Source organism: Delphinus delphis, chromosome 3, assembly GCF_949987515.2.
Source record: "Delphinus delphis chromosome 3, mDelDel1.2, whole genome shotgun sequence".
Classification (NCBI taxonomy): domain Eukaryota; kingdom Metazoa; phylum Chordata; class Mammalia; order Artiodactyla; family Delphinidae; genus Delphinus; species Delphinus delphis.
Window position 1 is genome coordinate 25823798 of NC_082685.1, and position 15893 is coordinate 25839690.

Sequence of the window (15893 nt, forward strand, 5' to 3'; positions counted from 1 at the left end):
GAGTGAGGTCCCTGAAGTGCAGTCTCTAGACCAGCAGCATCAGCATCACTTGGGGACTTGTTGAAAGTGCTCAGGCTCTACTCCAGACCTGTAGGATCAGAACCTCCGCGGTGGGCCCAGCAGTCTGTGTGTTAACAAGCTCTTTTGTTATTCTGATGCATGCACAAGTGTGAGAACTATTTGCATAGATGAATATAGCTTTACCTTCCAACTTTGAGGAAGGAAAACAAACCATCAATAATCAATCAGTTGCCACTTTGCCAAGTTGAACAGTTTTTCTAAGATGGTCTTCTCCAACCTTAGTTAGTTAACTGATAACAGCACGATTTTGGAATAAGCATTGGAGAATGATGATTTAAGACACCATTTAGCTTTAGATAGAACTCTAACTTTATCATTACTTTAGTGACTAATTCGAGTACATGGGCCCTGAATGCTTTTTTAATTATTTCCTGAATTAATTAATAAAGGAATGAGTTTGGCTTTAGGGTAAAACTGGCATTTTAAGAATAAATACACAGGGCAAAAAAATGTTTCTGATGATATGCTCTTAAGATTTATTTTCCTTGTCAAACTAATTACTTTTTTGTTTTTCTAAAATAGATAAGTAATGGAACATCATCAGTGATCGTCTCCAGAAAGAGGCCATCAGAAGGAAACTATCAAAAAGAAAAAGACTTGTGTATTAAATATTTTGACCAGTGGTCTGAATCAGATCAAGTGGAATTTGTGGAACACCTTATTTCACGAATGTGTCATTACCAGCATGGACATATTAACTCTTACCTGAAGCCCATGTTGCAGCGGGACTTTATTACCGCTTTACCAGGTAACCATGCTTGTCTTTTAAAAAGCTGAGAAGTGGAAGAATGCCCAGCCCAAGAGCCTAGACGGAGCCGAGTAGGTGTTTGTGAAATGAATGAATGAGTACAGCGTGAGACAGCATTTCTTTGGGACACATACTGTACTTTAATATGTGGTACTTGAAGAGCAGTTATAATTTAGCATCTATCTAGGAACTGTAGGCAGTTTCTGTGATTACTAGTGTTGATCATTGGTCAATACTGTTGCTACATTAGTGAATTAATGCTGTACTTTTTATTTTGATGTGGTGTCTATAGAATCTGCATTTTGCCTTTATAAGTATTTTTTTTTAGTATGGGACAATTTTTCCTACAGTGTTTGGGAAGTGTCCCCAAATTTAAGATGTTCATTTATATCTGAAGTGACACTTAGGGAATGGCAGAAAAGTATTGGGGAAATTGATAGCATGTCTTACTACATTTCTTAAAACTTATTTCTGCATCCTCTCCCTCACTATCCTACCCCTGCATGAGTGTGTTCTTCTCTCCCTTTTCTCTTTCTCTGTCTCTCCCTCCTCACCCCCTAGTTAAGTTTACTTTGGTTTAAAAGAAAAAAAAGACTACTTTTACAACAGTTTTAGGTTCACAGCAAAATTGGGCAGAAAGTACAGATTCCATATCCTCCCCCCTACCCGCAACAGCTCCCAGCACAGCCTCCCTGCTATCAACATCCTACACTACAGTGGTACATTTGTTACAATACATGAACCTACACTGACACATCACTATCACTCAAAGTACATACTTCAAGGTTCACTCTTGGTGTTGTACATTCTGTGGCTTTTGACAAATGTATAGTGACATGTATCTACCATTATAGTGTCACACAGAACAGTTTCACTGCTCTAAAAACCCGCTGTGCTCTGCCTGTTCATCCCCCTTTGATTTTTTTTTTAAATTTATTTATTTATTTATTTTTGGCTGCGTTGGGTCTTTGTTGCTGCGCGTGGGCTGTCTCTAGTTGCGGTGAGCGGGAGCTACTCTTCATTGCGGTGCACGGGCTTCTCATTGCGGTGGCTTCTCTTGTTGCGGAGCACAGGCTCTAGGTGCGTGGGCTTCAGTAGTTGTGACACATGAGCTCAGCAGTTGTGGTTCGCGGGCTCTAGAGCGCAGGCTCAGTAATTATGGCACACGGGCTTAGTTTCTCCATGGCATGTGGGATCTTCCCAGACCAGGGATTGAACCTGTGTACCCTGCATTGGCAGGCGGATTCTTAACCACTGCGCCACCAGGGAAGTCCCCCTCTTTGATTTTTGGTCACTCGTTAATTCTTTTCTCTCTGTGTTCTTTTTTAAATTTTTTATTTTAAGTTTGTCTAGGTAAGATAGAGAGATTTCACTCTTGAAGAGAATGTGAGACTGTTGGCCAGAACATTCTCCTCTAACGTGGTCAGGGTAACCTGGAGGTTACAGCTGCTGTGCCAGGGTATGCCTTAGAAATAGCCAGGGATAAACCAGTAGCATTGCCACCAGCCCTACCCTTTTTTCAGAGCTTCTGGATGGCTCCTCAAAGAGCAGCTTCTCTCTTAGCCTGTCTGTGATTTACAGTGCATCACAACTCCATAGTCTTAAGTATTTCCACAGTAGACAGGACCTGGGTTCATGCCTCAGGCCTGAAACCTGGGGCTGCAAAGTGACATGCCAGCCTCTGATTCCTAATCCCTCTTCTAGAACTTATAAGTTTACTTTCTACAAAGGGAGTGTTTTAGGGATATTTGAGAGTTAGCTTAGAAAATTTTGCCCCTACCGTTCTTTTTATGCTGAAATGTAGCATTATTTTCCTCATTTCTTGAATTAGTATTTCTAGAAAAGCAAAACATGAACCCTCTTTTTCTAGAATCATAGTATTTAATTGCTGAAGGGGATCTTAGCCGTCAGCTAGTGCTGTTCCTCATTGGGTAGATTATGAAGCCAGGGATCAGAGAATTGGGTGAAATGCCTAAGATCATACATCTTGGTTATTGTGATTTTGCAGGTGATGGTGGGGGTTGGTGCAAAAGCTAGTACAAAAGCTGAAATCACTTCCAGTTAAGATTACTCTGGACAGTGCCTTAAACTGGCCTCAAGTATACATGGTTTACACCCCAATTCAGTAACATTTACTTTTAATTATAAGAGAGAGAGTGGGAGAGAAGAGCTATGCTTCTAATTGCATGAGAGAGAGAATTATAGGTGAATTTGAGTAAGATGAGTGCACATGTGCTGCAGCTCCTCTGTATGTGCAGCCCAGAACTCAGAACCCCCCTCATCCAAGACTTTCTACTGACTCATGCTACATTTCACACCAAGAAGAGACAGGGTAGTTTTTAAAGTTGACAGTTATACTTGTTCCTCTTAAGTGCTTTTAAATAAATGAAGCTATGCTCCCATTTTTTGAGGCAAATCCATTCTGTTTGCTTTCTGTTGTTTTGGTTTATTTTTATTTTTTCCCTATAATTTGCCTCTCAAACATTTTAGAGCACCAGGGAATTCAACTTGTATTTACAGAATATCCACGAGGTGGCACTGTTGTAGTTCTCTTGATTTGCAGAGTATAGTTCAGAGGCAGCCCCTTCTCTTGGGGAGTGTACAGAATTGGAGAAGAGACAGAACAGATGAACATGTGTTATGTATATAAATATGGTTAGTATAATTGCATACAATTCAGTTTTCATTACAGCGAATTTTAAGGCATTGTCCATATCTCTGTTAAAGTGGAATTTTGTGGTATCGAGTATTACATGAAATGAACGGACCATTGGCTGGGACATGGAAATATTTTTGTTAAAATGCTATTTGTTTTAACAGGATTTGATCTGAACATATATACATATGTCAGTATATATCATACATATGAATCTAATAGCTGGGGACAAGCTGGCCAAGTTGATTGTGTTAGTTAGTGTCTAGTAGACTTGGATTAAATCTGGCATTAGTTCCTTAGCACAGATCTTGCCTTAAGAGCATTAGGGGAGAAACAGGTCCATGTGTTTGTTCATACTTAGATTTAATAATGTGTGGAACAACTTACTAATCATTATCCTGGTTTGGTGTTTAACTTTTACTGTAGATGATCCTTAGTTTGAATTTTTACTTTGTTGAAATTGACAGTCTACTTAAGACTTCTTTTGATTGTGAAAACCATTAATTCTATAAAAATGGTCTGTAGTTTTGACTTTTTAATGCTTACTGTGAATATCGTACCTGTCAGTATAGGGAAAATGGAAAATGTTTGTGGTCTCTGGCTCCTTTTGGTTCAGTGGAAAAAGTGATAATTATGATATGCTTTTCTAAAAATCATGGTAAATGTTTAGTCTGCAATGTCAATTTCTGCAGGCTAAGTTTGTGGTTTGTAAGAACTGTTGTTAAAGGGAAAATTTATACCATTTGAAGTGGAGACAGATTGTACTTCAAGAAGGACGATAAGCATTGGTGATCTGTTTGGTGAGGTGTCTAAGCAATTAAGAATTTTAAAAACACTTACCTTCCTGGCCATGGTTTATTCTTTTGTCTCATCCTCAAGTAAGGATGATAAACCATTATGGACTGTGAATGTGACAGAGATTAGATCAGAGGTCTTGGGAGTTGTGGAAGAACCAGAGTGTAGGCTTTAGGCTGGATGCAGGGCCAGAGATCCAGCATGACAGAGTGGAAAGATGATGGGTGTTGGATTTGAGAGCCCCTCCATTTGAATCCCAGCCCCTGCCCCTAATGGTTACGTGAGCTCACTTTTTGGATCCTCAGTTTCCTTATCTGTGTGGGAATGATAATAATACTTTATAGGATATTGTGAAGATTAAAGACATTGTATATAATATGCCTAGCATCTGGTGGGTATTCTGAGGATGTCAGTTAAAAAAAAAAAAAGCCCAGAGAGGCAGGAAGCACCTGCAGTACGATTTATTGCCAGGAAGTTTTAATTATTCACCCACTGATTTCCGAATTGATTCATCCTGACATCATTTAGGTAGGTGTGTGTGCCACTTTGTTGGCATAACAAAATGTTGGACTTTGTGACCTGAGCATTTGTGTCTGAATCCTTAGGTCAGTATATTCCAAGTTAAAGGCATCCACTGACAGACTTTTGCTCTCAGGAAAGAAAGTTTCTAACTTCAGATTTTACAACTAGATCTGTGACTAGGGAGGGGGAAGGGGCAGCAGGGGTGGGTGGGGAAGGAAATTTCTTTGCAGCTGCTCTTTGAAATGTGTTTCTAAAATAATAAAAGTTTCTGTAATTGTATGATCTAAGCAGCTGTCTTAAAACTGGCTATAGTCAAGGGCATTGAACTGACATTACACATTTGAGTTTCATTTTGGTACAATGTTATTTACATATTGAGCTTTGAAAATTCTGCCTTTTAATTGTTTTAATTTATTATTGAAAAATTTCCAGACCTTCATCTGGTGCCTATAATTAGCAACAGCAGCACTTCTTCAGCACTATGTGTGCAGTATTCTGGACTCATTTTCTGAGGCCATAATGTGTCCTCTTATTGCCTTGGGAAGGGGGGGGTGGCAGGAGATGGGGGCGTCTCAGCACCGTAGAGTAAATGAGAGCCAGACATTGATACTTAAGAAAATGCTTAGCTTTAACACCTCAGAGCACTTTCTAGCTCAGGCAAATGGACCACCTTATTCAGTAACCTCTTTGTTCTGAACAGTCTTGAAACCAGAAAGTTACAAGGTCTACATGGCTCCTGGGGCTAGTTACTCCAAGGTGCCCAAAATAGAGGTTGTGTGATTCCTATTCTTCTTTAAATATTTAAGGGCTATGAGACTTACTCCAAGCTATTAGTGAGGAATTAGCGATTTGCTAGGGGAGGTGTGTCATATTTTCTCTGCAGAAAGTAACAAGGAAGGGGAATACTGCTTAGCTTCCTTGACCAGTGATATCAGGTAAAGTGATTTCTGGAAGAGGGAAGAAGAGAGACTGACATTTATCGAGTACCTGCTCTGTATCTGGCTCCTGAATAACCTCCTCTTATGAACCTTTCCAACAAGGTTAAGAAGTTCCTTCTCTATAAAATGAGGCTATTTATAGCCTATCTCAGAGGGTTTTATCATGCAGATTATACGAGATGATCCTTCTTAGGCATTTAATATCATTCCTATTTTATGGCAGACTGAGATCCAAAAAGGAAAACTGATTTGCTTCAACCCAGATTATATGGCTCTATAGCCAGTGCATTTTCCGAGAAACTAAAACATGCTGCCCCCTAGAAGGATGAAGTGAATTTAACGTATTACCAAAAGGAAATAAATCAAATCTCATAGATTTCAATGAGATGTTGCCGAATTGGACCAGTGGCATTTGAAAGAGTAGGAAGTATGTGTCTAATAATGAGCTTCTTTCTGCAGAATCTCATTGATAGCCCAGTGGTGTGAGATATTGAGGTGGCGGGAAATCAATGAGGACTAAAAGGGATATTATTGCTATGAAGCAGTAGTTCCCAGCATGTCAGAATTATCTGGTAGTAATTCTTAAGAATGTAGATTTCTGGGCCCCACCATCTAGAGGTTCTGATTCAGTGGATCAGGAGAATATTTAGGAAGCTGTTTCTGCTGCTGTTGCTTCTCAGATTAGTAACCCTAAGTGATATAACCACACAGGCTTCTGAGAACCAGCGCATAGACTACCCAGCCAGGTGGAGGGTTTGGATGCAGCTTTCCCAGTTCATATATAGACCATGGGGATGTGGCAGCCATTGAGGCCTGAAAAGACAGCTATATAATGTGTTCTTGTCTGTTCATTTCCTCTCTCAGCAGAGGATTTGAGAGGGGAGTTGGTTAGGGGTGTGTTTATAACCAATTAGGAGGATTTGGTTAGTGATTAGAATTAACATAAACCTTGGAAAGTGACTGTGTTCTCATATTAAGTGTAGAAACTAGAAGATAGTCAGATAAAGTACCCCAGAATTAGAAGAATTCAGAGAAGAGCTAAGTTTATTAGGCCATGGCCAGAGACTGTAAAAGAAAATATGATTAAAGACGGTAGAGAGATTCTGAAATTTAAAGTTCTGATTAATAATTTGCTAATCCTGTCAGTGGATAGGCACAAGTAGAATCCCATGTGATTTTCCATGAATTTCCCTGATTTTAAATACACTTGGACAGAAGATGGAAGAAAGGGGCATGGAGATACACAAAAAGGTAGCCTGAACCTTTGAGAATGGTATCAAGAAGGCCAAGCCCCAAATATTGTGAAATTGTCCAAAATGGTTAAGGAATTTGGGAGAGTTAAAAACAAATAAAATAATCAACTGTTTGGAGCAAGAACACGAAGAATGAAGGGACAGTGTACTTGGAATAGATGGTGTAGTGGTAATAGAAAGAAACAGCATATTTTCACTCCTCATTTAACTTATCCTTTTTTCTTTCCCCACTAAGAAGAATGGTTTTAAAACCAGAAAGGACAGAAAAATTGTAGTCCAAGAAAGATATGAAGCTGTCTTTAACACAGCTCCTATAACAAGTAGACCTAAAAATGTTGTGTGCCGGGATAGTGACAGAACCTAAGTCTGTGACTTTCAGAATTGTGGAACATTGAGAAGTAATTGGAAACCAGTAGGTAGAGCTCCTGGGTACAGTTGTGCACATATAGCTTGTACAGTTGTGAACATACAGCTTGTACAACTGTGTTTGGTAGTCCTGCATGATAGAACCCAGAGATGATTGATGAGCAGATTTCCTGGTCTTAAGAACGGGAGAACTGGAGAAGGTGTATATGAGAGCTATTGGCTATTGAATTTGATGTTCCATTCTAGCCTAATTCTCAAATGGATTATCAAAAGTTAATTAGCTGTTGAAAAGACTGTGTAGGGTTGTGTAATCCTAGAAAGGTATAGTATACAGAATGTTAAAAGCTATTATCTCTGAGAGGTGGGGTTTAGGGATTTAAAGGTATTTGCTTATATGCATTTTATAGTTTTTCTATAATGAACATGGGTTATATATGTTTAAAAGTGACACAAAGCAGGTAGTGCCAACTTGTAAACAGAAAATTGCAATACCAACTTTATGTAGTAAGCACCAGCAAGGGAACGTGGAGAGTAACCGTACCAAAGTCACTTGATTTCCTTTCTGGATAAAGTTATGAGACTAGCAAGTCAGAAACATGATATAAATAAAGATGGCAGTGTCTTCATGGGGCCGAGTTTCTCCAAATATCCTTGAGGACTGAATAGAGAGATATGGGCTGGATAATAGTAGTATAAAATACAGATGATTTAGAACTGGTGGCTCAGTGTTGGTACCTTGTGAGTATTTAATGAATGGGTGTATGATAGCTTGAAGGGAAATATAGAATCACGGGTGCTGTCCTTGGTTCTGACCCATTTAACATGTTTGCCAGCAACTTGGGGTAAAGAGTTACTGCATTTGCCCACCATGAAGATCTGGTGTGGAATATCCACTTTTCTGTGTGACAGAATCAGAATTGTAGAGACTGACATGGAAGGGTCAGATAAAGATTTGAAGGTGAATTATAGAGAGGATAACTGTAGACTTCCGTGTGAGCTGCCCCCCCCTTCTAAACTACCCATACAAATACAGAAATTAAGGGGAATTGTTTTAATAGATGTTTTGGGGAGAAGGGCCTAAGATTTTAATTCAACTTACTACCATCTTAGGAGTCTACTGTGATATGACTGTTAGTTGAAGGCAGTATAATCTTTGATGGCCTTAACTCTTCATATAATAACGTGCAAGAAAAGATAGTGGTCCAGTGTAGTTAGTCTTCATTATCAGATCATAACTTGGGTATTAGACCTACTATAGAGTAGAACTAGTATATGAAGGGCCTGTAAACCATAATCAACAGTGTAAATAGTCATTCTTAGAGTTGGAAAAAACCTTAGTTTGTAAAGCATTTTTTATGCAGCATCTCATTGTGATATTTTCAAAATAAGGCAGAGATTATTATCCCTGTTTTATACAGATGAGGAAATTGAGGTTCTGAAAGTTTAACGATTTACCTATACCCTGCCAAGTTAGTATGACTATACTCCTTCTATTTATCTTGAAAAAGAGAACAAGTATTAACCCCAAATGGTACTTTGTTGTCTTTAAAATCTTCCTGTAGAACTTTTTTGATTCATACAAGTAGTGTGAGAAAGGACAGTTGTTACTGGCCATTACCATGTTATTTGGTAAAAAACCAAGGGGCAGGGATGTTTCAGTATTGTTTAAGTATTTGTTTCATGTCATAGAAGTTCTAGGTGGGGAACCCAGACTTGAAATTGGAATTTTCCGACTGTGTGTTTAGTTTTCCCACCCCAACACAGAGGAGGCCTGGGGATGAGCTTTATTTCTTGTAGTTGCAGAGGACATGCCCAAAACCACAGGATGGGAGTGTACAGGTGGCAACAGCATTGACCATAGTGATCTTCTTACCTTCGTGAATGTCAGGCGAAGGCTGAATCTTGGTTGTCTTGGAGAGGATACTTGCATTGTGTAGGATAAACGACTTAAGGTTCTAGAATTTTTAGGCATGTGGTTCATGGTTTTGAGGATTTTACCTCCATAAGGAGATGGAGAAATGATTGACAAAAATACATCTTAGTGCACCTGACTTAATTCTTGGATTGTCGTTTAACTTTCCATAAACTTTTCAGATAAGTCAGTGTTTCTCACCTTTTTGTCTCCTTAGCCCCAAGGGATTCACATAGGTCATGTATCAATAGGATGATTTGTTACGAGAAACAGTAAATCAGAGGGGAAAGAATGCAGACTTTGGAGCAAGAGATCAGAGTCCAGTCTTGGCTTCACTACCCTATAATTGTAAAACCTTGAATCCTTTTACCTCTTTCTGCCTCATCTGTAAAATTTGGGGTGTCGTTACCCCATAGAGTTATGTAAAAGAAATCATTTATTATAATGTCTGACAAGTACAGAACTGTCCAGGGTTGGCTTTTACAGACAGGAACTGGTGCCATCAATTGTTTTATCTTAAAAAATCAGAACCAAAAAGAAGTGTCTATGTCTATGTACTCATGCACTTGTATATCTGAAGAACTTTTGATATTACTCAGGTATGTTTCCTGGTTCAGGATTTCTTTATTCCTCTTATCTTTAAGGAAATGGTAACTGGTACGTTTCCATCTCCCTTCCTATTCCTTCATTGCCTTTTCTATTTTGTAGAGCAAGGTTTAGATCACATAGCAGAAAACATTCTTTCCTACCTGGATGCCAGGTCTCTGTGTGCAGCAGAGCTGGTATGTAAGGAATGGCAGCGAGTCATCTCCGAAGGAATGCTTTGGAAGAAGTTGATTGAACGAATGGTGCGCACTGACCCTCTATGGAAGGGACTTTCAGAAAGAAGAGGGTGGTAAGTATTTAGGTTGGTTGTTCCCTTGAAAAAAGTTTATTTGACCTAGGGTCAGTTTGATTACTAAAAAATGCAATTATACTTGCCAAATGTGTTGGCCTATTTTAAACAAGTGGGAAAAGATGAGTAGTCAAGAGTTGGGGGGGGAGATGTACAGTTTGAGCAACTTGGCTTTTCAAGGCTATGTGTTTATGCTTTTCCTTTCACATTTTCCTTAGGTGATGACACCATTACCAAAAGATAGATAAGAAAAAGGAAAATATGAGAAAGGCAAATAACGCCATTTTGCTATTAGATATTGATCCTGGTTGAAGATGGAAGGTACAGCAGGCAGGATTTTTCAGAGACAACCTGTTGTCTGAAATACAGCTTTATAGCTCTGTACATGTCAGTACCCTGACAGCACAGAGAAAGAGAGTGCCACAGCTAGGACAGATAGGTGGCTGTGTGAGTGATGGTTAGGGCTGTGCTCTCTTTATGGGAAAAAGTTTGTTCATGTACTCAGTTAGCTTTTTCACAAAGCTACATTAACACTTTTTATCGAACTGTAGAATGAAAGGCTAGATTATTGTGTTGGGTATTCAGAAAATAAAAGGTTAGGACCATGCTAAAGAACTGTAAGCTGAAGTAAAGTTGTGCCTAACATGTACATTTAATTGTCAGAAATCCTGCTTTGGAACTGTTGAAGCTCAATGCAAGTCAAAAGACTTGAAAGATACATCTTTGTAAGCACCATGTTTAAATAAAATTCACCCTTTTATGTGCAAAAATGTAACATCTGCTTGTGTTTTTTTGCCAGGGATCAGTACCTGTTTAAAAACAGACCAACAGATGGCCCTCCCAATTCATTTTATAGGTCATTATACCCAAAGATTATCCAGGATATAGAGGTAATTTTATGATTTATCTGTTTTATGGGCTGTTTGTGTCTTGTTCTCAACTTTTTTGTTGTCTTAGTGTTCTTAGTTGTCTAGTTCTAAAATCATAGAACTGTTTTTTTTTTAAGTTGAAGTCTTAGAGCATATATGTCACAATGTGTAATCTGCAGCTGTCCTTCAGAGTAGATAGTGCCTTTTTGTAAAAACTAATCTAACTTTTCTAAAACATGAAATGCTTCTGCAAGACTACCAGTTAATTAAAACCTTAATCCAAAATTACCCTTTGGTTTTAATTTGATGAAATTTCCGAAATCCAAGGCCCAATTTTTCAGGTAAGCATGGTTTTACATTTTTTGAGCCACCTCTAGAGAACTAGAGAAGGCACAGTCTCAGTTTCCTCTGTAAATTTCCCATACTTTTTCATTAAAAGGACTCAAATATGATTCTACGCAATAGTTAAGTGGCTTTTATAGAGCAAATTATGCTCGTGGACCATTTTGGAGTTGAGTGTAACTTCCCCAGACCAGTAAAACTCTGTGAACTTGATGAGAAACATTGGAGATGTTTGATATTGTTCATGTGTTCTAATTAGTTCAGTTTTATTATTTAGCCCTTTTCCTTGAACCAAGAAAGACATGCACAGGCATTTCTGATTAACTCTTTCACATGTGTTCTTGGCAGGTCTTGGTTACTTCACTGATTTCCTCCTTGGCAAAAAAGTTCAGCCTTTGCTAGGCAATGCTATATCACCCATAAAGTTATACTCAGTTTCCCAAACATGAAGTAATCCTCACCCCCAGGTGATAGACATAAAAGTTATTGTGCCAAAATTCATTAATGGAGAAACATGTGCTTTTCTTGGAGTCCCCTCCCCGCTGCCTTCTTTTTAAGGCAGATGTGAACTAATGGAATCGCTTTGTTAACAGTAAATCTGAATATGACTGGAATATCATTATTTCAAATGCAAGCCATTGTCTTGAATATTCTGTTCCCTAAAATGAGCTATAAGTAACCTTTTAGGGTAGGTTAAATGATTTAAAACTTCTGCCATACAAATCCTAAAGTTTAGGAATTAATTGATCCCTTGGCAGTTCAAAACTTAGAATAAATTGCTCCTACAGTTTTAGTAGCTGAAACATAGTGTTAACTTGAACCTTAGGTTGGTGTATGTGTGTTTCAGGTTAGAGGGATTGTCTTTTACCCCATGTAGTTTTACTAAGACACTGCTTATGCACAGATCTTAGAAACTATATTACTTGTTACTTTTTTCCTCCCAACTATTCTTTATAAAGTATCTCCACATTTCCTTGAATAATTTCAGCAAGTCCTTTATTATAAGAAGGATGATGTCTGAGGTCAATCATTAATAAATAGGAACTCTGGAAGAACTTTGATCAGGTTGAAGATTTGGTGACATATATTATTTAATTCCCATTAGTAGTGTTATAATCGACAGTATGAACTCGGTTTTCTGTGGCATGACAGTATGTGACACCACCTAACATAACCATTTACTCAGGCTGAAATAATATTTTAAAGTTAGAAGGAGGCAGATGTGAGGGAAAATAGAGCTATGGAGGAAAACCCTTTTTGACACAAAACCTCTATATCATGGTGGTCTACCCAGTGGTTCTTAAAGTGTGGTTTAGGAAAACCCACTGGTTGGCCACAAGAGTCTCCTCCAGATTTTTGTGGGCTAGATCTCTTAGTTTAAGGGATGGTGTTTTATACTTTGGTACTTTCACTCATAGTAATAATAATAAAAATAATGTACCACGTATAGAGTGTTTACTTGTCCTAGATACTTTCAGCATTTTATAATGCATTTTCTCATTTAACACTCTGGACAATACTTGAAAGTTAGGCCCTGTCCATATTTAAAATTGAGGAACCTGAGGCTCACGCAGGTTAAATAGCTTGCCGGTGATCATACAACCAGTCAGTAGTTGAGTCTGTGATCATCCTTACATTCTTCTGCACTTAATGCAACTTTTTGTGTGCTATAGATCAATGGTACTTCATCAAAATAGAGTTCGTTACCTCTGTTTTGTGAGTGTGTTTTATTCTGTCCTGGGTAGACACACAAAGCAGAGAGTTGTGTCAGTGATTCGTGGGTCAAACAAATGAGAGACTCACAGGCTTGGCTGTTACCCATGTGCCTGGTACAAAACCCTCACAAGCAGACTATAATAATTACAAGTACCCTCTTTTGAGCCCTCGCAGTATACTCATGAACCATGTCGTGTGACTTACATAGATTATTAATTGCATTTAATTCTTACAGCAAGCTACCTGTCATCCTCATCTGTAAGGAGGGGAAACTGAGACTAAGGGAAATTTTAGAACTTCCTACATAGTTAAGTAGAAGACAAGGGATTTTAACTGAGGTCTGGCCAGCTCTAGGCTTAGTGTTGTTGTTTGTCATTTTCAAAGTAGAAAATTCCAGAAGAGAAGGAGAAAGAGGTATGTTGTTAAATGCCTACAGACTTTTCAAGGTCTCATCTTTGTCCAATTGCTTGCAAACTCTTAGTTGAAAAAAGCATATGAGTTAAGATAAGATTAGTTGGCCTTGTTTTAGTCCAGTTATGGCAAAGGTAGTGCTTTAGAGGGTTTTAAGCCTATTGCCAAAAGATAAATTACACCCTCAACATCAAGTGGATGTTTTTGTCCCCCTCCCTGGTTGCCCATACACAGCCTTGGAGTCTCTTGTGTTTTTTTCTCATATGCTTTGCAGGGTTGCCAGTTCACAGCACCTTTTGCTTTCTATCCTTCTTGCTCTACCCTGACAGCTCCAGTTCATGTGCTGGCTCCTGTCATCTATCCATTCCCATATTTGGCTCTGACAAGCAGATGACCTTGCCCTTCCACATTGACCCAACAGAAATTGGCTAATTTTTAAGAAGTAGGGAACCTGGCTTAGTATGGCCAACCCCTATTATTCAGGAAATGAGAATGTGAGGAATGAAGTCTGAAGAGAATAAGAATTCTTAGTTCTCTGCAAAGGTTCATCTCTCATGGGTGCTCTTGCCATACACACACGCATACACACACAGGGGGAGAGAGAAGAGGGGGTAGGGTGGGAGGGAGAGAGTTTAGAGTGCCTCTGAATTGAGAAGGAATTCCTGGAAAACCTGAGGCACAGTCCTAAAAGAAGCAGCCATATTTCCTTTGCTATCTAGAGTCTTAATTGTTATTATCATCCTCATCCTCATTATTATTAATGATGAGACTACTGTTAGGTACTTTGCCACAGTAATTTAATTTAGTCCTCAAATTGTCAAAACTGAGACTCTTAGTCCAAAGTCCATGCTCTTTTCGCCCTACCATGCCGTCAGATGTCCCTCAACAGAGAGGTGGGAGTTGTTATAATAGACTCAAGCAGTCAGAGTTCTGATGTCCTGAACTTGGATTTTTCTCTTTTGCCATCTCAGATTAGTGGCAAACTCTTTCATATAATATGCCTTTTTCCTTTTTTTATGCACTGGATTAAAGCCTTTGAAGCACTCTCCTTGGAACAGACCACTAGTAAAACGATGGTGTGTTGTATCGCACCTTATAATAAACCACATTTTATTCAGGGAAAGTGGGGAGCTTTTTTGTGGTTTGCAAACTTGATATTAACATTGTCCTAACCAGAAAATGCTGAAATTTGCCCACCCACCCAGTTGTGTTTAGGCTTCTAAAAATAATGTTATTCCTTCATACTCAGACATCTGTTTTCACTCTATTGCCAATTTAAATGCTGCTGTATACTCTGTGTATCATGGCTACTTTCCCAGTATTTTGAAAATTTGCACAGGGTAAGGGGATTTTACAAGTTCTCAAAAACATGAAATATTCCTCTACAGTAGCCACACCACATGATGTCTAAGTGAAATGGCAGGTATCTGCATCATTAAAGAGGTGCACCTGTGTATGCCCTGTATTCCTACTGCTGAAGTTAAGATGATTGTTGAATTGCATTTGCAGGCTGAGCCCCTTCCTGGGAATGGTTGGGGAGGGCTCAGGGCTATCAGCATTGAAGATCAGCCTAGACTGAGACAACAGTTCCCGGCAATTTGGTGAGATTTTTTTTGGTCACAGCCTACTCCTTTTGGTCAGTGTTCTCCACAAATGAGAAAGAGCGTCACTGCTACCGTTTGTAGGCACTGTGATAAGCACTGTATGTACGTAATCTCATTTGATCCTTCCAACAGATTTGAGAACGTATATATTATCTTTTACAGAGGAGGAGACTGCAATTCAAACAGTCCAAGTCATTTGCTAAAGCTGCTAATTGACCTAGGTATTTTCTACTACAATGGGCTGCCTTCCATTTTTAAAGGTCTAGTTTTTCTGAAAAAGTCCTGGCTTATATAAGCCAGTTGAGGTCGTCAAATATGGTGGTAGGTAGTATTTTGGGCAGGCACAGTCAGCAGGAAGTGTTGCTTTCTTTTGTGGGTGGCCTTGAGAATTGAGAAGAGTAAAGTCTTAGGAATTACACCGGGTTGGTGTGTAACAAAGTAGTCAGCTCCCTGGTCTCATTTAGTGTCCCTTTCCTGGCATTTTGAAACAAACTGTACTTGTTTTGGGATTCAGGAACCTAATAATTTTTAAAACAGCCCTAGATGGGAACTTCCTAAAATGACCCATGAAAAATGATTTGGTAAGCCTTTTTCTTTTAAAATTCAGAAATGTATTTTAGAAAATAGGCTCATTCTAAGTGTTGAGAAGCTAAGCCATTTCCTAACTTCTACTTGACTTAGAATGAAAGCCTGTTATCTAGCAGAGCTTATGAGAGGTCCTGGCCTCTGGCTCTTGTTTGAGGGTTGGAGATAGAGGGTATGGCTTGGCCTTTTATGTTGGGTGG

The 15893-nt window shown here is 38.9% G+C and overlaps 1 protein-coding gene across 5 annotated transcripts in view; it reads left to right on the top strand.

Annotated features, from left to right (window-relative positions):
• FBXW11 (F-box and WD repeat domain containing 11) overlaps positions 1–15893 on the top strand; it is a 132186-nt gene that overhangs the window by 89563 nt on the left and 26730 nt on the right. For all 5 annotated transcript variants that reach the window (XM_060008397.2, XM_069540572.1, XM_060008395.1 and 2 more), the window contains 3 exons: positions 604–829; positions 9980–10166; positions 10966–11056. In XM_060008397.2, the coding sequence (XP_059864380.1) occupies positions 604–829; positions 9980–10166; positions 10966–11056 (504 nt within the window). The remainder of the gene's footprint in view (positions 1–603; positions 830–9979; positions 10167–10965; positions 11057–15893) is intronic.